The sequence below is a fragment of the Sceloporus occidentalis genome, unplaced genomic scaffold (assembly GCF_023333645.1).
Source record: "Sceloporus occidentalis isolate IW3139 unplaced genomic scaffold, rSceOcc1.0.p SCAF_6, whole genome shotgun sequence".
Classification (NCBI taxonomy): Eukaryota; Metazoa; Chordata; class Lepidosauria; order Squamata; family Phrynosomatidae; genus Sceloporus; species Sceloporus occidentalis.
In genome coordinates, this window is record NW_028316986.1 from 105,348,014 (window position 1) to 105,373,998 (window position 25,985).

General features: G+C 41.9%; 1 protein-coding gene across 3 annotated transcripts; it reads right to left on the reverse strand.

The window, feature by feature from the left end:
• Positions 1-723: 723 nt before the first annotated feature.
• On the reverse strand, positions 724-24,506 carry GPR6 (G protein-coupled receptor 6). 3 transcript variants are annotated; one of them, XM_089528516.1, is made up of 2 exons: positions 24,435-24,506; positions 724-2,121 (listed from the first exon to the last, which is right to left on the reverse strand). In XM_089528516.1, the coding sequence occupies exons 1-2, from the start codon at positions 24,435-24,437 to the stop codon at positions 1,114-1,116; spliced, it is 1,011 nt and encodes a 336-aa protein (XP_089384642.1). In that variant the 5' UTR covers positions 24,438-24,506; the 3' UTR covers positions 724-1,113. The 3 variants fall into 3 exon arrangements, with proteins under 3 accessions (XP_089384642.1, XP_089384643.1, XP_089384646.1); XM_089528517.1 differs by lacking the exon at positions 24,435-24,506 and adding an exon at positions 2,917-3,023; XM_089528520.1 differs by lacking the exon at positions 24,435-24,506 and adding an exon at positions 2,701-2,770.
• Between the last annotated feature and the right edge of the window lie 1,479 nt (positions 24,507-25,985).

Consider the following 25,985-nt stretch of genomic DNA (forward strand, 5'->3'; position numbering starts at 1 on the left):
CCTGACAAAAATAATTTCTATAAGTAAATTGGTTTTATCAAAGTGTGGCTTAACACATTCAGCCCACAAGCTGTGCAGAAGTCTTTATCTGAAGAATCACTCAGTCAGAGAGGCAAAAAAGGCAGCCAGGTCTGTGGACTCTCATAGAAATCAGTTTATTATAAACTTGCACAAATGTGTCAGCAAAAGACAAATGGGAACACAGAGAGATATTTTCCCCCTAATGCTAAAAAAAATCCTTTCTGAAATCCATGAGAATTTATTTTTCATTGTTTTGAAAATAAATTTTAATGGGGCTCTGCAGGGAAAATTCCCAGTGCTTCACAACCAACATTTGGGAACCAGACAAACTCATTGGACTCTCTTGAAATGTTGGTATCTCCTGTTGGAATCCCTGGCGAGGATTTTTGAGGACTGAAAGGTAATCATATTCTATAGAGAGATTATTTCATTTTATTTTTGTGAAAATATGGAAAGAAAACAAACCAACACTGTACTTTATGTACTTGCTTTATGATATGATTCGCCTGCACAAGTAAACTAATTTAATTCAAGTGGATGTGCTCAGTGAATATTTGCAGCTAAACAAAAGTGAGACAATGCAAAAGATTTACCAGACTCTTAAAGGCAATTCAAGACACAAAACAGTGTTATGTAGTGAATTTGTTTATTTTTGTACAAAATATTATAATTTATCAATACTGTGCAGCAAAATATATTATCACTCGCAACCCAAAGTAACCAGACATTTCACTTCCTTTCACTCTCTTTCTGCCCTTTTAAAAAATGGCAATACTGGTTTGGCAGCTCAGCAGCTAAAAATAAAGTGCTATAATTATGTAGTCTTGGAATGCCTCCACTTGACAAATGTGATGCACAATCTTGTGGACAACCATATTGGGTTTTGTTTTGTTTGTTACGCTTAAGTTCACACAACCAAAAGCTCCATGCCTTTCACTTTCTCAAGAATACACATACATATAAAGTGCTACTGTTTAAACATTCCCCCACAAAACAATTTCACAACATGGATCTGGTTCATACCAGGCACTGTAATTCACAAAAAGTTGGAGATTGTCAGTTTTTGCAAAAATACACAGAGAATAAAGTCACTCAGACATCGCTGGGAGATCTTGAACGAAAGGGCACTTTAGCCTGAAAGCAGCCGCAAAAGAGAACCCACATGGACCGCTGGATTTCTTGGTTCCTGTAGGCATAAATGATAGGATTGATCATGGAGTTGTAGGTGGCAGGTAGAAGTGTGGCATAAGTGTACACAGCCGGATACTGAGAGTCTCCAACTACACAGTAGATGGCAAAAGGTAACCAACTGGCTCCAAAGGTCCCAAGGATAATAGCAAGAGTAGAAACTCCCTTTTTGGTCGCTACATAGTGAGAAGCAGTCAGGAAATGCTGCTGGAGTGCTATCTGGTGTGCATGCCTGCAAACAATTTTGCAGATTTTAATGTACAGGTGGAGCATGAGGATGAAGATGAAAAAGAAGGAGGCGGACAGCAAAGTCACGTTACTTTTGGTCAAAGGTCTGACAATACTGCATGATGAATAATCTTCCAGACAGTTCCAGCCTAAGACAGGCAGCAGTCCTAAGCATAGGGAAACCCCCCAGGTGATTATCAGCATCATATGAATGCAGAGAACAGTCCTCTCAGAGTAGTAAGTCAGTGCATTGTATAAGGAAAGGTACCGATCGACTGTGATAGCTAACAAGCTACTCACAGAGGCTGTGAAAGAGGCAACTAGGAAGCCAACGGTAATAAGGCTGATGGTTTCTGACTGGATCACATACTGGAAAACAAAATTGAGGATTAGTCCCACTCCAGCCAGTAAGTCTGCGGTGGCCAAGCTCCCAATCAGCACAAACATTGGGGTCCTCAGGTTTGGTGTGTAGAATATAATGGCCACAACGATGGCATTTTCACAGGCAATGATGGTCCCAGAGATGCAGAGCATAATATCCCAAGGGTTGATGAGAAAGATGGGGAGCCTGGAGGAAAGCTCCAGAGAAGAATTGCCATGGCTGCTTTGAATCCAGGGTGCAGGGGCCCTGCTTTCGTTCAAGGCAACACTTTCGTTCATTTCTGCCGCCACCAGATCAGCCACCTGCAGGAAGAAGAAGAGGAGGAGGAGAAGGAGGAGGAAGGAAGAAGAAGAAGAAGAGGGAGAAGGGGAAAGAAAAAAAGAAGGAGAGGGGGAGGGGAAGAAGAGGAAGAGGAAGAGGAAGAGGGAAGACGAAGAGGAGGAGGAGGGAGAAGAAGAAGAAAGAGAAAAAGAAGGAGAAGAGGATGAGGAGAAAGAAGGAAAAAAGAAAAGGAGGAGGAGGAGGAGGAGGAAAAAGAGGAAGAGGAAGAAGAGGAGGAGGAGAAGGAAGGGAAAAGAAGAAGATGGAGAAGAGAAAAGAAAAAAGAAGAGGAGGAAGAAGAAGAGAAGAAGGAGAAGAAGAGGAGGAAGAAGGAAGAAGAGGAGGAGGAGAGGGGAGAAGGAAGAAGGGCAAGAAGAAGAAGAGGAAAAGGAAGAAGGAGAAGAAGAGGAGGAGAGGGAAAGGAAGGAAAGAAGGAAGGAAGAAAAGTAAGTACGTGGTTAAAAGAGCACAAATGAAGCCTATAGTATTCTCCCAACAACTGAAAAGTGAGGGGAGCTATCGAGGGCCCAAGGGAAGGGAGCCCCCCAAGAGGGACCTACCGAAGGCAAGGAGAGCAGGCAAGAGCAAGAGAGGAGACGCCGGAGCCAAGGAAGCCGGGAGCCCTCTCCAAGGTGCTGAACCTGAAGCGCCCTTCTCCTGCCTTCGGGAGCCCAGCAGCACCAGCAGAAGCACCAGCAGGAGAAGCAGCGTCCTTTGGCCAGAGCCCCTCCGCCCCCCAGCTGCCCCCAGGAAGAGAGGGAGAGAGGGCTACCCACCGGAGGGTCTCAAGCGCGGCTTCTCATGGGGTCTGGCTGCGGCACAAGGGGCACCACCAGCTCCTCCTCCTTTAGGCGAGAAAGAAGGAATGAAGGAGGGAAGGAGGGAGGGAAGGAGAAAGAGCGGGAGGCGCCCTGCGCCCAGCCTGACGCAAAGACCAAGGGAGGGAGGGAGGGCAGGACTCCAAGCCCACCTCCAGCCCTGAGAGATGGAGACCCCGCAGGACAAGGACAAGGGAGGGAGGGAGGGAGGGAGGGAGGGAGGGAGGCATGGCATGCCCAGGGAGGGAGAGAAGAGGGAGCAGGTGGGAGCAAGGAGGGAAGGGAGCAGGAGCTCAGGGAGAGGGAGGGAGGCCTGGAGGGAGGAGGAGGAGGAGGAGGAGGCAGGAAGAGGGAGGAAGAGAAAAGGCACCCAAAACTAGGGTGGTTCAAAAAGAGAGACAGAGAGAGGGGGGCATGGGGGGCTGGGGTGACCACAAGGCCTTTGGGGGTGTTGAGAAAGAGCCACTATGCACAAGAGGCCCAAGGGTTGACCCTGCCATCAAAAGCACTGAACCCACCAACATAGAATCATAGAGTTGGAAGAGACCCCAAGGGCCATCCAATCCAACCCTATTCTGCCATGCAGGAACTCTCAATCAAAGCATTCCCAAAAGATGGCCATCCAGCCTCTGTTTAAAGTCCTCCAAGGAAGGAGACTCCATTACACTTTGAGAGAGTGTGTTCTGCTGTCGAACAGCCATTGAAGTCAGGAAGTTCCTCTTAATGTTGAGCTGGAATCTCTTTTCCTGTAGCTTGCATCCATTGTTCCGGGTCCTAGTCTCTGGAGCAGCAGAAAACAAGCTTGCTTCATCCTCATTATGGCACCCCTTCAAATATTTAAACAGAGCTATCATATCACCCCTTAACTGTCTCTTCTCCAGGCTAAATACACCCAGCTCCCTATGTCTCTCCTCATAGGCATGGTTTCCAGACCCTTCACCATTTTGTTTGCCCTCCTCTGGACATGCTCCTATACATAGTGATCACGAATGCATAACTCTAGATTACACATCCATAAATACCTTAGTGAATTCTGGCCATATACTTTACTTTTTGCTTGTTTTACCAAGGGAAGTCCCATTGGTTTCTACCAGACCTGGAAATAAGTGCATATCGTTTCAGTCGAGATTATTTAATTGTTGTTGCAGTTCTGGATCCGAATGCCCTGTGGCACTCTTTTTAAAAACTTCTTAAAGGGAACATAAGTAGTAAGAAAAGGTTGAGGGCTATGAAGAAGAGTAGAAATTAGTGCTTAAAAATAGCCTCCCTGTGTCAGAGATGTCACTTTCATTAAAACACATTTGAGGGCTTGATCACAGTTTGTGTCTTGTGAATCACAGTCCAGAAGATATTCTAATGGTTCTAAAACAGCACCAAAAATAGTTTTCTAAATCCATGGTTCTCAAACTCTGGTCCTTTAGGTTCTTTAGAGATCAGCGCCCAGAAGCTGCAATCAGTTTGGCCAGTGATCAGGGATTCTGGAAGCTGAAGTGCAAAACATTTGGAGGACCGGAGTTTGAGAATCACTGTTTTAGATGTCATTTCAAACATACCTCAAGAGGAGATACTGTATAAATCAAATACGAAATAAGTCATATGAAGGGACATTGTAGCACCTTTGAGACTAACTGAGAGAAAGATATTTGTAGCATATGCTTTTGTACACTCAGTCTATTTCATCAGAAGCATGGAATGAAGACAGATGCATGACTGTTGCCTTGTGCCTTCAAATCATTTCACACTTGAGGTGACGCTAACAGCAAATCTGACATTTCCAGTCTTCACCTGCCAGGAATCTCCAGTGCAAGGAGGAATTGCAACAGCCATCAAGCTTGTTGCACCAAGAACTCTGGAGGGAGGGAGTGGGAACATCAGTCTGCAGCATCCCAGTTGTCAAAAGAACAGACCTGCATTGCTCTCAGTGGCTGTTGCCTGGTAAAGCAGGTGGTTTGGCCAAGAGATGCTACTTAAAGCCTTATCGCATTAAAAACAAACCTGGCAGGCAAATGGACAGAAGTGTGTTTATCTTTCTGTCTCCGCATGATGTTGAAGCACTTTTGTTCTCTTCCAGTCATAAAATTGTGGGAGGGGATTGCAAGTGTCCCTTTTGGCAAGCTGCAAAAATCCATTTTGCAAAAGAGATGTTTTTACCAACCTCTCCCACACTTTTACCATAGGAAGAGAATGAAAGTGCTTCAATGTTATGCGGAGACAGAAAGACAAATGTGCTTCTCTCTGTTTGCCTGTCGGGTTTTTTTTTTAATGCAGCAAGGCTGCTAGTTAAGTATCTTAAATAAATAGCTGATCTAAGATCTCAGCAATATTTGTTCACTAAAGACTTTGGAGCCAAATCTGCACATGCACAACAGCCCTGCTCAAGCCTTGCAAACTCAGGGCCATGGCTTCTTTGATCAAGCTATCAAGCATACCTTACACAAGCCAAAAAGAAAGAGAGAGAGAGAGAGAGAGAGAGAGAGAAAATAGGCTTCATTGTAGCTAGTGAGGTGAAACAGAGGTTCATATGTCTTTTTGCCAAATGAGAAGGAGGAGGGGAGTTTATATGGACTCCAAGGTCACACTCCTTGCTTTGAAAGAAATTGATGCTTTTACAGTCTGGCAGTGGATAATTGCCTAAATTAAGCTGGGGACTGTCCAGCCCACAGGCTCCATGAAGTCCACCAAAACCCCATTGCAGCCCCTTGGGCTCCCATTCACATGCATGCAACCACATCCACTTAAAAACAAAAACAAAAACTGTCCCAAGTGGAAAAGCAAATGCCCAGAAGCCTCCAGGGAGCGTGATCTCCATTTTAAGCCTCTATCAGATGGTACAGCATTTAGTCCAAAATAGCATTTTTAAAAAGTCTCCTACCCATGACCTGATCCCTCATGCTATCTGAAAATAGGGAAACACTGTAAGATCCAATTGCTTTCTTTGCTAAAGGAAACTGGAACTGTATAAGACCTTTAGAATTCAGTTACTCAAAAGAGCAGCAAACTATTACAGATTTTGAAACACTTGATGCAAGAGCCCGATTGTAGTAGTAGTAGTAGCAGGGAAGGAAGGGGAACAGGAGGGGGAGAAAAGCACCAGAATCATAGTAGAAGAATTTGATATTTGCAGCTAGCCATTTGTCATTTTTCGAAATGTGATGTGAAAAATGGGAAAGGAACCTCTAGCAAGTATTTAAAAATATATCCTGAATCCAGCAAGGTTGAAATCACAGGTTCCTGGGGTGCTTTTTGGCACAATCAGCTTGAGCCCTCAGCATCCAGTACTTTTGTAAAAGACACACAAGAGTTGGAGACTGAAGGCTCAAGTTGGTCACATCTGAGTGTGTTCCAGACATTCTTTGAAATGCACTAGCATGCACACATAACTGTTACACACTTGTTAAGACAAGAGTCTTTTCCCTTTCTTCTTCTATTTGATGGCTATCCAATCATCTTTCTCCTCCATCCCTTTTAGCAACATGGCTACTTCAGTATCATTCACCATGATATGACACAACTGGGTGGAATGACATACAAAACAAAATGAAATAATGTAGCTACCACCGCTACTTGGGATCAAGATTAAAAAGCACATGTAGCTACTAAATGAATGCTTTGAAAAGGAATATGAACTTCCCTTGCCTCCCACTTGGCAGAGGATAATTAGATATTGCAAATAAAATCAAAGTCTCTGCACTTCTTAATGTTCCCCATGAGAAACATATGAAACAATCTGTTTAACACTCCAAAGGCAGACAATTTCTCACCCCCTGCTTTCTTTAATATCATGATATTATTACTATTTTCACATGATTTTGAATAGACCTAGTAGCCAAGATTTAGAAATCCAAACAAGAGGAAAATACAGCCAACATTAATGTACTTCCTTTGGAGCTTGCTGCTTCCCACATAAATGGCAATCTCCCCTCTTCGCTCCAATCCCACCCTGTGCACATTAAAGACAAACAAACATATAGGCCTGTTACAGATTGCCAAAATAAAGCTGCTTGGGGTCTCTTTGGAGGTATGCTGTTTAAATGACGCATGGGTCCTAAGAGTCCGGAAGTTGCGCCAAAGCCACACTCCATTCCTAAGCACTGGAGTGCAGCTTTGGTGCAGCTTCCGGATTCTGAGGATGCATGCATCATTTAAACAGCACACCTCCCAAGAGACCCCAAGCAGCTTTATTTTGGCAGTCTGTAACAGGCCATAGAGCACTTTGTTGGCACCACAGGCGACTGCAGTGGGAGAAAAGGAGGAAGAAAGTCCCAGATCCACTAGCTTGGGTATCAAAGTCCATTGTGAATCAGAAGTATGCTAAGTGTGACCCTGAGCCTGCATGTGGCCCCCCAAGGATTTCTCTTTCAGGATCCACAGATTCGTTAGCATCACTAGTGGAGTACAGGGGCTGTGAAACACATCAAGAGACACCCTAAGGAGCGAGTGACACCACTGCTCCTCAAACATCTGTTTCTGGGCAGAAATGGGCTGTGGTATTTCCCTGTGTGCCTTTAAAATGTTGAAGAGATGAGTGGGATGAGGCATAGTAGGAGGAGAAAGGAGAGACCTCAGGTTTGTCTTAATTTTAAATTTAATTTTTTTAATGTTCTTTTATTTTTTTCTTTGAAAACATCACATTTTGCCAAATTTTCACTTCAGCCACATGGAATACGTATACATAAATACATTTAGGCTGTGCATATGATATTGTAATTCAAAGGTATAATTTTGATTTTGCTAGTTCTTTATGTCTCAACTATTACTATTACATTCAGTGATGTATTGGAATAATGATTCAGTGATGACACTGCATAGACTGATCTTTTTCTGGCCAAAACAAGAGGATAAATTGCTGCTTCAGGAAGCTTCCAGGCACAAAAGCTTACCTTTTCAACATGTTGCCAGGTATTCCTGTACTGTTTAATATAAAAAAAAAATACAGAGTCTCGGGTGAATTGTTTTTTGTGCTCCTGATGTCAATGTAGCAAAGTGACTACTTTATACATCTGTTTATGTGTTAATCCAGCCACAAAATGTGACCCTGGAGGAGTAAAATGCTCCATTTACCTGGATAAGGGTCAAAGGGCTGTATTTCAGCTGATGCATGAGTTTCATACTCAGGCTGAATACAACATTTACCTGAATACAATATTTAACATCAGGACAGAAGTACCTGACACTAACATGAGGGTACCAATAAAAATTATAACCTTTCCCATAATACAGTGCACAACATTTACCTGAGATGTGATGTGATGTATTTCTTTCAGCTACTATTAATGTAAGACAGGTGCAGGGAAGGCCCAAGATGTTTTCTTGCCTGAAGCAGTAAACAGATACCCTCCTATTTCCAGGACAGAAGTTACACTGGACTGGCTATAAGCACCAGTTGAAGCTGGGGCAGAGGAGAAAAATGTCATACTCCACTCACCTACCTCAAAATGTATGGTACGCAAAGCCAGCCAGAAAACCCCACAAGGATTTCTTCTCATCCACGGCAGTAAAAATACAATAGTAAAAAAGTTTTAAAAACCTAAAATTTGTTCTTCTTTCTTGAAGATTTGTTGCCTGGGTTAGCCATCTCACTCAATTTGCTAGTTGGACAGTGAAGAAAACTGAAAGGAAGAAAATCAACTAATTTGAAATGTGGTGCTGGAGAAGAGATCTGTAGATACCCCAGACAGATAAAAACACCAATAAATGGGTCCTAGAGCAAATCAAGCTTGAACTCTCCCTGGAAGCCATGATGATTAAACTGAGGTTGTATTTTGGGGATATCATGAGAAGGAAGGATTAGCTAGAAAAGACTATAATGTCTGATAAAGTTTAGGTCAATAGGAAAAGAGGAAGACCACATTCTAGATGGATAGATTCAATCAGAGAAGCCACGGCATGAATCTGCAAGAGCTAAGCAGAACAGTTGGTAGTAGAGTGACTTGAAGGTCTTTCATTCAAAGGCTCACCATAAGGTGAAGTTGACCTGATGGCAGTTAAAAACAACAACAATGTAAGGCACGAGAGAGCACAAAATGTGGTAACTATTATAGTATCCATGCCAATGTGGCGTAGTGGTTTGAGTGTTGGACTATGACTTTGTAGACCAGGATTCAAATCCCACCTTGGACATGTGAACACACTGGCAAATCACACTCTCTCAGCCTCAGAGGATGGCAATGGCAAACCCCTCTGAAGAAAGTTGCCAAGAAAACCACATGATAGGTTTGCCTTAGGGTCACCATAAGCCAGAAATGACTTGAAGGCACACAACAACAAGCTATATATTAGGAAGAAAGCTGCTTGGGTTTTCACTGACATATTTGCACAAACTATAAAATATAAGGCTCTCCCAGATTGGTCTAAAGAAGCATGAGTTCTTGTTATATAAGTTCTTGAAGGTCACCAGGTTCTGTTACTTGTAGCCACCTCCATATTCTCTCATTCCATTCTTTCAGGGGGGCGTTTGTGGTGTGTGTGTGTGTGTGTGTGTGTGTGTGTGTGTGTTGGATCTACATTTAGGGCTCCACCATTTTTTAAAAAAAAAAACAAAAACAAAAACAGAGAGATGATTTGCTGAAGGGGCCCTATGGTTGAAATTTTCTCCTGGTTATTTTTTTAAACAATCTTTGAGTTACAGCGCAAAAATGCCATTTCACTGGTGCACACCGATGCATTATAGCACTATAATGCTTTTTTAAAAAGTTAAAAACAATAAGGGAGAAAAGAGAAAGGCATTCTGATATTCTCATATGTCTTGAGATTTCAAAAGAAACCCACTCAAGGGAGAGAATAAAATTTTGCAGCTGGTACTGGGACATACAAGAAAATAGGCCGGAACAATAGAAATGTTTAGATTTTTTGATACACCCCAGACCTTCAGCTGTCCTTCCAACACAGTTGCCTGAGCTGAAGAAGCACGACCTTACATTGTTCTGACTCGCCTGCATTCCTTTTGTGAACCACAAAAACAACAATCCTGATTATGTTGTAGCATTTTACAAGTATTGCAAATATGGCCACTAACCATCATCTTGCTATAGCATACATTTTGTTTGTTAACCTTTCCAAACACATCATACACAAAGAACCTCTGAGTGGCCTCCAGAGTATGATGCTGGAATTGCTTACTAGTTCCCAATTTGATATCTGCATGGAAGTTTGAACCAGAACACAGTAAAACTATGTAGGAACTAACGTCTGGCAGTGGCACCACTAGGGGATGCAGGGGGTGCAGACTGCACCAGATGACACCCTAAGGGGGGTGACAGCACTGCTCCTCGAACATTATTATTATTGTTGTTGTTGTTGTTTATTTATATAGCAGGTTTACACAGCGCTTTACATAGTCATCAACCAAGATACAGATAAAACCTGCCTACAGCGTACAATCTAAAAAAACATCACATTTTAACAAATTTTCACCACATGAAACTATGTATATGTAAGCACATTTATTCTCTGTGTATGATATTGTATTTTAAAGACATAGTTTTAATTTTGCTAGTTGTTTATGTCACAACTATTACCATTACATGGGAATTACGATTTATGAGTAAATTAGTACAGAAAACATTACTAAGGATTCTGTCTGTGTGTGGTATGGGAGGAGATCAATGTGGGGGGTTACACAATGAGTTACCACACCAGGTGACACCAACCTTAGTGACGCCACTGCGTATACATCCCTGCAGCTCAAAGTCATGATCAGGTTACTGTCACCTTCAGGATAAACAATAATTATTCCAGTCCAAACTATTATTATTTTCCCAATGATTGTTAATGTGTGATGAACCTGAATGATAATTAGAAATAAGAAAATAGGATATAAAGCCCACAGCCACCCTAAAAGATACACTCATCTGTCACTTACCATACAGCATGAGAGATCTTCTTGTGATACAATTCCATCTTGTAAAGCAGTACTACTCAAAGTGGTGGTCTGTGGACTAGTACTGGTCCATGAGCCTTTGGCTGCCAATCCATTACAAGTTTCCAGAAAATAATAAAACAGTTTTAAGAAGCTATTTTTAGAGGACACTTTATTGGGTGCCTAGCTGTGTGATTTGGGGTGGTCCAAAGTTTGTAGGGTTTGCAATCCCAGTTCTTTATGCTTTCACACAGATTTTGTCTGCCATTATACTGGCAAACAAAATCACACTTTGACAGTTTTCTTGGCACACTTGACATTGTCTTGCACCTGAACAAAGCATCAGAATAGACACAATCCAATGCCATCTGTCAGACTAAAAACAAATCCTTCCCCTGAAGTGCCCTTTTCATGTTGCCCCCTCTAAAGTGCCTTGTTTAGCTTTAGAGTATCACACAGGATTTTGGTAATAAGAACAAAGCCTTGAATAAAGCTGCTGTCCCCATCTCTGTCTCTTTGCTCCTCTGCCATCTGGATTCTGGAATATTAAATGCAGAGCTTGAGAAAGTTATTTACAACTTTCAAAATCGTTAAGCTAGTATGGCCTCTGGATGGGGCTGCTAGGGGGATTTGGGGAGTTTTAGCAACTTTTCCAAGCTACCATTAATTGTGGTGATAATATTATGAGGTATTAATTTCCCATCTGAATAGATTTTTACCTTCACCTTCAAAAAGAAAGGAAAAAGAAAACTATATGCTTCCTAATTCCCTAATTTTCAAAAACTATTTTAACCATTCTGATTCTTAAGATGCATTGTTTGCCTGGTGATACAATTTTAGGACTCTTGTTTTCAGCACACAAGAAACTAATCACAAAGGCTCAACTGAAGCAAGTTTCCTGTAAGACTGGTTTCAGTTTTACAGTATGACTGAAGGTGCATCTACACTGTAGAAATAATGCAGTTTGGCACTACTTTAAGTGCTATAACTCAATCCTGTGGAATCCTGGGATTTGTAGTTTTACAAGGCCTTCAGTGTTCCCTGGCAAAGAGTGCTGGTGCCTCAGAAAAGTACAAATCCCAGGTTTTTGTAAGATGTGACCATGGCAGTTAAAGTAGGATCAAACTGAATAATTTCAACAGTGTAGATCAGTTCTTCCCAAACTTTGATCCTTCAAGTGTTTTCGATTTCCACTTCCAGAAACCCCAGACAGCTTTGCCAATATTCAGGAATTTTGGGAGCTGAAGTCCAAAACATTTGGAAGACCAAAGCTGGGGGAACCACTGGTGTAGATGCACTCTTGGTTAAGCCATTGCAAGCAACTTGAGACATTGCTCCACATACTGATTAGGTGTGATTGCTTATGTCAGTAGCTATTGTTGTTGTTGGCTAGCATCTTATATTGCAGTTATGGATTCATAACCTAGAGTTACAGATCCATCCACAGTAAATAGTAGTAGTAGTAGTAGTAACAATAATAATAATTTGCCATGATTGTGTGTGGCCCCTGAATGCCACCTTAAACTACAGAAACTGCTCTGATCTGCTGGCAATCAGGATGCAGAAGTATGATATACTCAGCCCCCTCCCACTAGCAAATCCTTGTCACAATTCCTCATCACTCCATAGATTACTGGTGGGAGGGGGCTGGAAACATCATTGCCAACAGAACAAACCTGCACCATTTGGTCCAGCTGCCAGCTTTTAAGGTAGGTTTGAGTGGCTGGGATTGGGGCAGGAGGCAAAACTTAGGCATTCATAACTAAGTCGGCATTGTAGGATCTTGGCCATTGTTATTATTGACTGAGTTCTTGCATCAGAGGCTAGCCTATGATGCATCACTTTAGAACATTGCTGACATGATACACATCCATGCTAGTAAACTGTGATGATGCACAACAGACCACTGTGCAAGATATCCTGTTGCACAACTAGGGCTCCCATTGAATAATGTGTCCTGATGTACAATGTGTCCCATTGTGTACTGAGACATGTTATGTATCAGGACACATTGTGCATTGGGACTGTTGTACAATGGCTACACTGCTAGCTCGGTTGCACTGTGGTCCCAGAGACACAGCCACATCTCTGCTTCCCCCCTGAGAATATGAGCATTGTGCAACATCAGAATTCACTTTTACATGCACGTAGTGATTTGAGCATTGAACTATGACCCAGGAAACCAGAGTTTGATTCCCTGCTCAGCGATGGAAACTCACTTGCTGACCTTGGATGAGTCACACATTCTCAGCCCCAGAAAACCCTATGATAGTTTCACCTTAGGGTCGCCATAAGTCAGAAATAACTTGAAGGCACACAACAACAAACAACATTAGTTTATCATGACATAAATAACCAACAGGATGCCAGCTGTTACTATTAATTCCTTTAATTCCTACTTCACCCAATTCCCAAGTTTCCCCATCCACCCAGGCTTTTCTATTGTTCCTCTCCTGGTGAGAGATGGAAACAGAGGAAAAGGAAAGAGTCTGGCTCTGCTTTGCTGAATACATAGTAAATACAAACACGACTGAGATGAAGTGGGGAAGGAGGTAATTAGTCCTGGGTTGGAGTGCTTAGATCGCTGAAGCCTAGACAATGAAAAAAAAACACCGCACAATCATATTCTAAAATAAATGTTTGTATCATAACAGACCAGAGAATATCCATAATATCTGTACTATAAGTGTTTATTGATATGATTTGGACATGGCAAAATGCAACATATACCAGGAGAAACCTAGTAAATCATGGTTTTGCCAAAACCTAAGTCAGTTAGAAACTTGTTAGAAACAAGAAGCTGATAAAGTTGTAACATTTGGTTTGCAGGAAGATCTAGGGAAGCTGGCTCAATCACTCAAGTCAACCAGACTTGAATCAAGCAGCTCTATGCATACTCTTCCTGCATGTAAATATTCTAGTTCTGCAACCAAGCTCCCTAGGATACTCATGTGACTTGTGTGAAGAATGCCAAACCGAAAGACAGATGCAAAAGAATCCCTTTAAGTGTTCAATAATGTATTTTTCTCCAGGCATGCACTTACTGTTGATATTGCTACTATCAGTTCATGTTCAGTGGGATTCTTTTTAAAAAAAATATTGCGGGCATCCAGTTCAGTAGTTGTGATCTTGCAAGTTTTGGAATTTACATATGAGATTTTTATTGAACTGTGTAATATTGCTGATGTAACTGATGTTATATTGTATTGCTTGATTATTGTACTGTTTTGTATTGTATTGCATGGTGCTGTGAACTGCTTTGATCAGATGGAAAAGCGGTATACAAATAAAAAAATATTATTTATTATTATTACATTTATGGTCATTAAACAAGTCATGCCAGACAAATCTTATCTCTTTCTTTGATAAAATTACCAGCTTGGAAGATGAAGGGAATGCTGTGGATATAGTATATCTTGATTTCAGTAAGGCCTTTGACAGGGTTCTCCATGACATTTCTTGCAAACAAGCTTGTAAAATGTGGGCTAGACAAGGTAACTGTTACATGGATTTGTCATTGGTTGACCGACTGAACCTAAAGGGTGCTCAACAAAGGCTCCTTTTCATCCTGGAGAGAAGTGACCAGAGGGGCCCCACAGGGCTCTGTCCTGGGCCCAGTGCTATTCAATGACTTGGATGACAGAATTGGGGGCATACTTATCAGATTTGCCGATGACACCAAATTAGGAGGAATAGCTAATACTCCAGAGGACAGGATCTAAATTCAAAATGATCTGAATAGACTAGAAAGCTGGGCCAAAGCTAACAAAATGAATTTTAACACAGAGAAATGTAAGGTACTGCACTTAGGGCAGAAAAATGAAATGCACAGATATCGGATGGGGGACACCTGGCTGAACAAGACTACATGTGAAAGGGATCTAGGAGTCCAAGTAGACCACAAGTTGAACATGAGTCAACAGTGTAATGCGGCAGCTAAAAAGGCCAATGCAATTTTAGGCTGCATCAATAAAATATAGTGTCTAGATCAAGAGACGTAATAGTGCCACTGTATTCTGCTTTGGTCAGGCCCCACCTGGAATATTGTATCCAGTTCTTGGCACCACAATTCAAAAAGGACGTTGAGAAACTGGAGCATGTCCAAAGGAGGGCGACTAAAAAGGTGATGGGTCTGGAAACCATGTCCTATGAGGAACGACTTAGGGAGCTTGGGATGTTTAGCCTGGAGAAAAGAAGGTTAAGAGGTGATATGATAGCCCTATTTAAATACTTGAAGGGGTGTCATATTGAGGAGGGAACAAGCTTGTTTTCTGCTGCTCCAGAGAACAGGACCCAGAACAATGGATGCAAGCTACAGGAAAAGAGATTCCAGCTCAACATTAGTGGGAAGTTCCTGACAGTAATGGCTGTTCGACAGTGGAACACACTCCCTCAATGGAGAGTAGTGGAGTCTCCTTCCTTAGAGGTCTTTAAACAGAGGCTGGGTGGCCATCTGTCAGGGATGCTTCGAAGGAGGGTTCCTGCATGGCAGTGGGTTGGACTGGATGGCCCTTGTGGTCTCTTCCAACTCTACACTTTTATGATTCTATGATTCTAATGACCTAAAGGATTCCCAATGCACTGTGATCAGGGTGCTGGGAAAATATATCCGCAGTGCTCTACTGGTCAAGGGCACAATGAGAAGAAACTCGAAGGAATCCTTCCAACTGCCTGTATCCCATTACCCAAAGGGCAGCATAGATATTATTTCCCAGCACTCCAATCAGAAGGACCCCAGAAACCTTTTAATTTAAGCACTACTGGGATGAAAAATTAGGTTTGGGGGGGCATGCCACTATTACATGTAGTTACTATGACAGATCTTGTCCATTATCTTGGAAACCTGGACATTGTTATCAGTGGTGTCACTAGCTATGGCTTCACCCAGTGTGGAGGGACCTCAATGGGGGGAGGTGCAGTGGCCTGGCCCACTAATTCTGTTGCTTGCCCCCTCCCCTGCCACCCAGTCATCTGCTTCCCAGCCAGATTTTGGAAGGATTGCCGCCTGGCAGTGAAGTCCCTTGCCTCCCTTTTCCAGCCACTGCGTCACACTGATAGTTCAAGTGAAGCAGCGGGAGGGGATAGAAGGGGCACATTCACCTCTCCTGATCCTCCGTTACTGGGCTTCCTTCCCAAGGAGGCAGCCTGTTGACGAAGCAGCTGGGAAGACCATGTGTTTTGCTCCTGCTGCTGCTCTGTTGCCAGGCATCCTTCCTGAGCAGCCAGGAAGGCTTCACATTTGCCCTTCCTCTCTTCCATCCCCAGGCTTCCTCATCAAGGGCAAAGGCAGCTTCATTTATATACCACTTCATACCACCTAAGCAGTCTGCAAATGTAGTTTTTTTGGGGAGTTTTTGGGCTATGTGGCCATGTTCTAGAAGAGTTTATTCCTGATGTTTCACCAGCATCTGTGGCTGCAGAGAATACTAGCATGGAAGAGAGTTGGGTATACTGTATATATACTGTGTGACTCTGGGTAAGGAGGAGTGATTTCCATGTTAATCTGTATATTGTTCTGTTGTTAATGGCAAGGCCTCAGGGTGGGAGGAAATATAAAATTGGAAAGAAAGGAATAAAATCAGGGACTTTTCAATTAGCCTGGATGTGCCTATTGTCAGTTACAATGTTTTTAAGTTAGACCTATGATCTTGTATTTGTTTCTTAGGGTGCACCTACACTGTAGAAACAATGACGTTTGACACCACCATAAGTGATGTAGCTCCATTCTATGGAATCCTGAGATTTTAAGTTTGACAAGGTCTTTAGCCTCTGTCAAAGAGTTCTGGTGCCCCACAAAACCAAGGATTCTGTGTGATGGGGCCATGGGAGTTAAAGTGGTGTCAAAGTGCAATATTTCTGCAGTGTAGATGCATCCATATTCACATTTGTGATCGTGGTTAGTATGGCAACAGCATAAATGCCTCTAAAATTCTCCCTAAAACCCATCCAGCTGCACTGAGGAATGGATTTCTGGATGCTGGTCAGCAGGGCACTAAAGGATGACAAACCTGTTTTCTGCTGCTCCAGAGATTAAAGTGCAGATGAATGGTTTCAAGCTACAGGAAAAGATATTCCACCTAAACATTTGGGAGAAGCTCCTGATGGTAAGAGGTGTTCGATGGTGGAGTGTGGTGGAGTCTCCTTCTTCGGAGGTTTTTAAACAGTGGCTGGATGGCTATCTGTCATGGGGGCTTTGATTGTGTATTCTTGCATGGCAGGGCATTGGACTGGAAGGCCCTTGTGGTCTCTTCCAACTCTAGGAATGTAGCATTCTATGATTCTATGATTTTATGTCCAGCCACCTTCTGCCATTGACTGGCAGCACACTGAGGAGTTGCAACAGACCCCTGCAGGGATTCCTGCTTCTACTCCATGCACTGTTGATCAGTGGCAGGAGGTGGCTGCACATGTCATCCTTCATCATGCCACTCATCAGACCTGCAGCCCCTTGGTGCAGCTAGCTGGATTTTAAAGAAGGTTTTGGAGGACAGATCAGGTGACAGTAGCCACTATGCTGTGACTATGTGTATGATTCAGAAGCTCAGCCTATATTTATTCTCTTGTTACACATTTACAGTGGGCCCTTGGTATCTGTTGCGGTTTGATTCCAAGACCCTCCACAAATACCAAAATCCTTGGATGCTCAAGTCCCATTAAATAGAGTGGCATAGTAAAATGGTATCCCTTATATTAAATGGCAAAATCAAGGTGTGCAATCAGAAATTTATTTATTTATTTTGAATATTTCCAAGTTAAATCTATGGATGACAAATCCATGGATATGGAGAGACAATTGCTTTGTTATATGACTGTGCATAAAGGACAAAAATGTCTCTTTGCATGGATAAGGTTGTCACTTTTGAGTTAATTCCTCCACAGTGAACATTTCTTTAAAAAAAGGAACTGAATAGAAGATAGCTTCAATTAAAATCCATTTTAAAACATTTCAAGCCTGCCCTTATTGCCATTATTAATCACACTGCTTAATTGAACTTTCCTTTCCTAACCACAAGATAATGCCAACCCCATTGCCACAATTAGTGATTTGTACTGGAGAATTTATCATTCTAGCATTTTTTTTATTAAAACACCAAGCACTGAAATCATTTGATAACTCACTGTATCATGAAGGTATTTCCTAGATGTGGGCCAATCAGTACATTTTGCACACCCTGGGTGGTGCTACATTTTTTGACTACAGGGATCAATTTTGGGGAGGGGGACAGGGTGGGTAATTCTAGGAGTCATGGTCCAAGACAGTAATGTTCCCAGGTTCTGGTGTTTTGAATAGGGCTGCTTCATTCCTGTATTTCCTGTATTGCTATGTATTTTATATGTATTATCCTATTATTTCTTAGATTGTACGCCATAGGCAGGTTTACTCTTATCTATTTATTGTTTGTATGTACAGCGCTGTGCAAATCTACAGCGCTGTATAAATAAAGAATAATAATAAATAATTATTCAAAGAGAGAGGGTTTTTCTTACTGAAATAATATAGCCATTTCCAGTCATTCATGCTGTGAAAGAGTACAAAATGATGCAAAACCACTTTCAACAAAAACATTGTTAAGGTTAAGAGGTGATATGATAGCCCTGTTTAAATATTTGAAGGGATGTCATATTGAGGAGGGAACAAGCTTGTTTTCTGCTGCTTCAGAGAACAGGACCTGGAACAATGGATACAAGCTACAGGAAAAGAGATTCCACCTCAACATTAGGAGGAACTTCCTGACAGTAAAGGCTGTTCAACAGTGGAACACTCTTCCTCGGAGTGTAGTGGACTCTCCTTCCCTGGAGGTCTTTAAACAGAGGCTGGATAGCCATCTGTCAGGGATGGTTTGATTTGGATTTCCTGCATGGCAGAATGGGGTTGGACTGGATGGCCCTTGTGGTCTCTTCCAACTCTATGATTTTATCATTCTGTGATTCCATGATTTGCTTAAATGTTGCCTTGTTAAAACACTTCCTTATGAGGGGTTAGACTAGCTCCCCTTTCCTTGCACTCCTTCAAGGGTATATGATCCAGATGGGAAAGAAGTACTTTTGCCAATTTGTAGTGTAATCATAGTGCTATTATTGTGTAATGTGAAAGGTTCCAACAAGTCTCAGCTCACATTGCTTACAGGGAAAGACCCTTGTAATCTATCCAGCCCAGCCCACAAAGTTTTATCATTTGCATGCAACCATTCATCACACAGTATGATGGTGCATGACATTGTGGAAAAGTAGCTCCTACATGGTTTTATGAATTTGGAGATCAGGATTTGATTTTCTGTTTGGCCATGGAAGCCCACTCAGTGATATTGGGCAAGTCACATTCTTGCAGCCTCAGAGGAAGGCAAAGGCAAACTGCCATTAAACAAATCATGCCAATAAAACCTTGTGATATGGTCGCCTTAGGGTTTCCATAAGTTGGAAACCATTTGAAGACACATACTAAGAAACATGGCTACATGTGAAGAGTACCACACTCTGATTTGTTATAGCTACACATAATATGTGAATGGCACATTATGTACATTATGTCCTGGAGCATGTTCTTGTGGATTAGGAGTGCACAACAGACCTTATCACTGTTTTCCATGAGGAAGACCAGTATAACAAAGTGGCTGCTGTGGCACACTATCATAAACTATTGAACATCTTTTTGAAGCTGCCATTTTGCAAACAGTGCAGGCAATAGTCCTAGACTTTTATTAGGTTTTTTTCTTGCAACAATGTATATTTTAACTGGTTTTAATTTCATGATAGTTTGTTTTTTTAACTTTTGTATACTGTGAAGATGTGTTTTAGGAGGCATTTATCATCATGGCAATAGTGTCGTGGTTGTGAATACAGAGTGGTTATGGATCTGCAGGAAATGCAGGATGCCAGCTTTTTTCTTATTCAAACCTATTCAACTGACATCTTAATGGTTTGTTAGATATTTCTCTCAATCACTGTATATATATGGATTTACATACACATAGTAAATATCTTTTTGCTGCAGGAAAATGCTCATGTCCTGAACTCCAGTCAGGATGTTTTAGCTAGATGCTTTGGTCCATGGCAAATATATTTCTGCTCTACAATGCAACACTACCTTAGGAATGACATTTATACTTCAGTGTGGTAATGGAGTAACACACAAACCTTGTACCATCTGCCTTGGAATGGGAGTTGTTTAATTAACCAGCTGCTGGAGCAAACTTGAGAAACAATTTGCTCAGCAAGCCTCCCAGTCTTCTCCTTCTTGTGCTGTTTTGTGCTGCTCAGCTTCTAAGGGCAGCATCCCTTTACGGGCCACACAAACCCAGGGCCATCTGAACTCCTAAGAAAGGCAAGGTTTCCAAGGCAACACAGTCTGCAGCTATGGTAAAGCACAGGCCAGGGTTCACCTTACAGAGAAGTTCCTTTTAATTAAATTGGGTTGTGGACAAAAGATATTGGAAAACTAAAAGCACGTTTCAAAGACTCTGAGTTCTAAAAGTCTGTCAATATTAAGACTATTCCCTGATCCAGGTCAGGGATGGTTTACCCCCACTTACTTTCTCTCATGGGGTTCCCTTCCCTCCCTCCTCTGGGAACTGTGGAGAGCTGATGACTCATTACTCATTACTAACAACTAAGAACTCATGCCCATAGAACATTTCCTACAAGGGAGACAAAATGGATGCGTTCTACTTCACTCTTAAGATCTAAATGATTGCAAACAATTGGGACTGAGAAGAAATATATTCCTCGTGGTCAGATATATTAGTAATCCTGCTTACTACCCACCTCCACACCTTTCTCCACGCTCAAATGTGAGTTTGACTCATTTGCTGAGTCATCTCCACTTAGCTGCTTTGTAACTATCTTGGAAGACTACAGGGTAGTCTTTCTTTGCTCTGGCAATTTCCACGTGATAGACAATAAACAGGATACAGTGGGTTAAGTGTTGTGGGGCCAGGGTAATGTTTCAACAATCTTGCTAAGGTGGAGGAGTGAGGTTTTCTTTTCCTTTCTTTTTCTTTTTTCTCCCCCCCCCCTTTTTTTTTTTATGGTGGCTTCTGTTTCCGTTCCACATCTATAGGCTTCTGGGGTCACAGAAGTGGGATTTGGAAGGATCACTGGCTGCTGCATCTCCCCACCTCTGCTCTGGAGCATTGTTTGCCTACAAGACATTGCACTTTCCTTATGGTAATTCAAACGCTATACTGGTGGATATGATTTTTTCAGATCCATTTCCAAAAACCAACCATAGTTGTTTGCAAGAATTAAAATAAAAAGTGTTGGTTCAATACTGTTTGTTAGCTATTATTTTCCATCCATAAAGTATGATTTGGGGGTCATATCTGATGTCATGTACGTTGAGAGAAGAGCATGGCTATCTCCCTCCTTTACCAGTTTGTCCTCCCCTTTTCCTTTACTCATAATTATCATTTCCAGTGGTCTGATAGGAACAATCCATCTGATCTGCTTTGCTGGGGTGAAGACAAGGTGGCATAGCAACCCCTCCATTCATAGCTCACTGCTTCTGTGATCCTCCTTTTGACTAAGACAATACTGTACTTAAAGCAAGGGATGCACCAGAAAGCAGCAGAAGAAATTGCTTTTGAAAATCATAAATCAAATGTTGAAATGGAGACATTTTCAAGTGTGATGGAACTGCAGAATAGCTGTTCAAATATTTAAGTAAAATGTAGGGTTGCCTGGTTGTGGCAGGACAAGAAGTCAATATCATGTAGTATGTCTTCTTCACCACCACCTTCAAAATCCTCCTTGGATGTTTTCATCTGGGACACCCATCCTATAGAAGCCTGGTATTTGCAGTTTAGGGAGAGGTACTTTGAAAATCTTAGCCTGATATCTCTAGTGTTTGTAGCTGTCAAAACTAAAACTTCCAGAATTTCTGCAGCCATGGCATCTAAAGTGGATTCGCTGTGCTATAATGTGTAGTGTAAAAGGACTCCTGATTCATATGGAAGCACAGGACTCATGCCATATTGAGCTAGTAAGGTGGCAAAAGTGAGAGCGATCATGACAGTAATGGTTTATACATCATAGCACTCAACCATATTTGTTTTGCCGCTTGGTTTGTACCTTCTCCTTTCTTCCACCCAGGAAAACCTTCACTTCCTAAGCATGAAGTGAGGAGTTGCAAGTGAGTGGTGATCTTACTGTATGTTCTGTGAGGGTGAGGAGAAGACAGAGAATATTTATTGGGAGGGGGGAAGTTCTTGGGTGGTGCAGACTGTGGAGATTATCAGACAGAGGAGGAAAGCATCCTTTCCCCATCCTTATTTGGGGGAAGATTATCACACCCCTGCGTGCTTATCCCATTCTTCTCCTGTCTGTAAAGAGTAATGAACCCATCATTGGTATTAAGTGGAGTTTTTGCATATTTGAATCACAGTTGTGGAAATATGCAGTCTAGTTGCTTGCCAGCTGTAAGTAAAACTGCAACACTAACCTTTGTCTGGTTTCCCCTTGGAAGGATCTTCGGGCCACAACTGTCATTACTTCCTTTAAGTGTTAGATCTTCAACTGTGACATTCTGAGCCATTTAAATCCAACCTCTCCTAAACTAAGTGTGAGTAATTTTTCTATTGTGACAGTTAATGGTGGGGTTGCAGATGGTGAAGGGCCAATAGCAGCAAATTACTTTTGGGAGCGAGCCTTCACAATGAGTTACATAATAAGTGACTCTGAAAATGACTCTTTCCCATGAAGACTATTTTTTTAAAGTATGGGGCAAACTGGGCAAATGGTCTATCTGTGTTTTTCAAGAGTCCCTTAAGCCCTGCTTGGTCTTAAAATGCCTGGAACAACTTGGCACATCCTTGCTGAAACTGCCCTGGGGGCTATGGGGCTAGTGAAGGCTCAAGAACCTTCTGTCTCTAATCAAATGAGCCACAGCATCACAGGCATTCTGTCCAGCTCAGTCTGTGCTGAGGGTGCTTGCTGTCAAAAGGTGCTGGCAAATGAGCTCAAGTGAATAGTAATGCCACAACAAACAGAATATAACATGACTGCAGAAATAATGTAGTTTGATGCTGCTTTAACTGCCATGGCTCAATGCTCTGGAATTCTGGGCATTGTAGTTTTGTGACACATTAACCTTCTCTGTCAGAGAGATTTGGTGCCACAACAAATTACAAATCTCAGGATTCCATAACATTCAGCCATGGTAGTTAAAGTGGTGTCAACCTGGATTATTTCTGCAGTGCGTATGTAGCTATTGTATCCATTATATGACAAACATTTGGACTGGCTCCTTTATTCTGGGCAATCTGGATATGTGGTAGTTAGTTGATCAGGGCTGCCTAATGGAACAAACTGCACAAGACAAAGGAAACATTTTCATTGGCATGCAGCCCATCATTGGCTTTTTGGGATTCGTTTCCAAATTATGGAATTGCTTATGACCTCAGATTCTGATGGTTTAAAAAAGGAATTAGAAAAATGCAGACTTCTCCAATCTGGCTCAATCCAGATGTGCTAGGCTATAAAGCAGTCCTGGTGGAGGGTTTGTTGTGGTTAGGTGGGAAAGGAGTGCATGTTTAGTTTGATATTGGAAAATTAATACCAAGGATGCACAGAACTTTTGCTTTTCCAACATTTGGGAAGAAACTGTAAGCACCAGACTTTTTTTTCCTTCCTCTCCCTTTTTGTATTATGAGTCAATAAATGCATACAGTTCAACATGTGTACCTTTGAATAGTGCATACAAAGGTGTATAAATTAAGAAAAACACACAGGAAAATGCATGCATTATGTTCATATTTTTCATGGAAGAGAAAAACTGTTTTTCATACCTTTTTGCATCCTTTGTTGTAGTTCAAAACATCTGGAAAGTGCCTAGTTGGGGAAAGCTAGACTAGGAGAATGTGAATCCAGATGTTCTGGCTACAGTTCCAGTAATTTTTGACCATTTGTTATGCTGGTTAGATCTTACAGGAGTTGTTCTCTAAATGCTCTGAGGACAATAGGTTGAGGAGGGCTGGCATGAGCTATGGCAGCTAAATGGGAGCTCCATGTTTGGAGGCAATATGAGTTTTTATATCTGAGGATGTCACCTTCATCTTTTGCTGTGGGTTTCCCTGGTGTATTTGTTTTGACACAGCTGAAAATAGAATGGTGATGTAGATGGATCCTTGGTGTGATCCAACAGAACTCTGAAGCTCTTTTTAAAGCCCTTTCATTAGACGTACATCCCCATGACTCCTATAAGTCATCTGATTACCACCTAGCAGAGGCTGGTTATATTTTTGTAGGTCAAGTAGTTACATGGCTGATTCACAGCCAGGATTACTTCCTCTGCAAAAGGACATGTGTTTCAGATAAAACTAAGAGAAATGCACCCAATGTGCTTGAAGGTGAAGTTTGTCTATTGCTGTGTAACGTCTAGAGATGCTACATTCTACGTACAGTGAACAAAGCAAATAACTTCAAATGCACGTCTTCATGACACAGAACGTCTCAGACAAGAGTACTCATAATGCACAATTTAGTCATTAAAGGCAATTTCAGATTCTGGCAATGCACTTGCTAATTTAATTATACTGGACAGCTAAATGAAAAATAATTAGGATCAGCAGTGTCAGAAAAGTTATCAAATAATACTAAATGAGGTGTATGAATATGTCATTACCATGAAAGGGGCCAGGCAGATTTAGACCTGGGTCATCAGATCTATTCATACTTCGTCCAGCATGCAAACCTGGTGAAATGTCAGGAAGAAACTCTATTAGAACATGGCCACATAGCCCGAAAAACTCACAAAAAACTTCATTGTAAAGATATACTCATAGCAAATGCTTCACATTTGTGATGCCTCATTGTCTCATTTACAAGTAACATCCTATCATCTTCCATTCTAGGTGCACATCTACTTTCTGTCTTTTGAGTGACCACCTAAAATCTAATCTGTGAATAAGAAAAAACATGAAACCATTCAAAGAAACTTACCAGGGGGCCTGGTAACACCTCCCTCTCAATTTTAAAAATGAGTTTACTTGTACTTTAAATGTAGAATGACTGAAATTGGATTTTTGATGTTAAGACAATGAGCACTGAAATAGTTTGCCAATCTACTATTATTCAGGCTTTTGATTTTTGAATATAATTTCTGAATACACTTGAACTGTACCTAAATAGATAAGAAGTGGGATACCGACTTGGTTGGGAGGAGCAGAGCGAGCAGCCACTAACTCTCTGTAGCTGCTTCCTGAAGCTCAGCATACAGGAGCTTTGGAGAACAGGGAGAGGAAAACAAGGAGTTTTTGCATGTGTGTATCATGGGGAAGTCTTCAGGGGAGAGACTCAGATTGCTGTGATAACAAAACAGAGATCATGATTGGAAGTCATGCTGCAGTAACCTGTGCTATGTTTGTTTTCTTACCTGAGGGTGGGGGGACCTATACCTTCAGTGAATTTGAGCTGGGTGCCCTGCTGAAAGAGAAGATACAACAACCTGAGGCCCATGTATCTACACTTAAACTGATCAAGGAGGGCAAAGCTTTCTTGGACAGAACAGATCAATACACAAGGGATGTTTTGAGAGAAAAGGACAATTGACAAACACAGGAGCAGACACTTGGAAGAATGTGATACAGAACTATCAAGATGCATGTTTGAGGCTATCCCATCTCTTCTGAGGTCTTAATCAATTTGGTGATCAATTATGAGCTATAGGAAGAGAAGCAACAGTCTCAGCCCTCAGATAGCATGATGACAGCTTTGTGGGGGTTCTGTGGATGGAAGGGCTCTTACCAGTACCCAGAAGGAGTAAGGTATTGTGGTGTTAGGTGATTCAAGTGCCCTGAAACCCAGATGATGAGAAGTATCTTCTCTTGTTTTGTTTCCCCTGTCTTCGAATAGATTCAATAGTTGCTTCCATACCCGTAGCCCAAATTCATCACCAGCTCTTCATGCCCTGGAAGGCCATGATGGGAAGGAGGATCATTGATAGTATAGATCAAATGTCATGATGACATAATCCCCTGGACTCTGGAGGACCCCTATGACATCCTGAAGAGTGCCTCTACTGGCATGTGCTTCCTCCTTCCTTGGTTGTGTCCCCTGCCACCTGCCTATTCATTACACAGCCATGCTGGTGGGAGAAAGGTGGAGGAAAGTAAGTGACAGAGGCTCATCCATCAATGGCTCACAGGTGATGGATGAGCTTCCTTGTTTTTCTTCC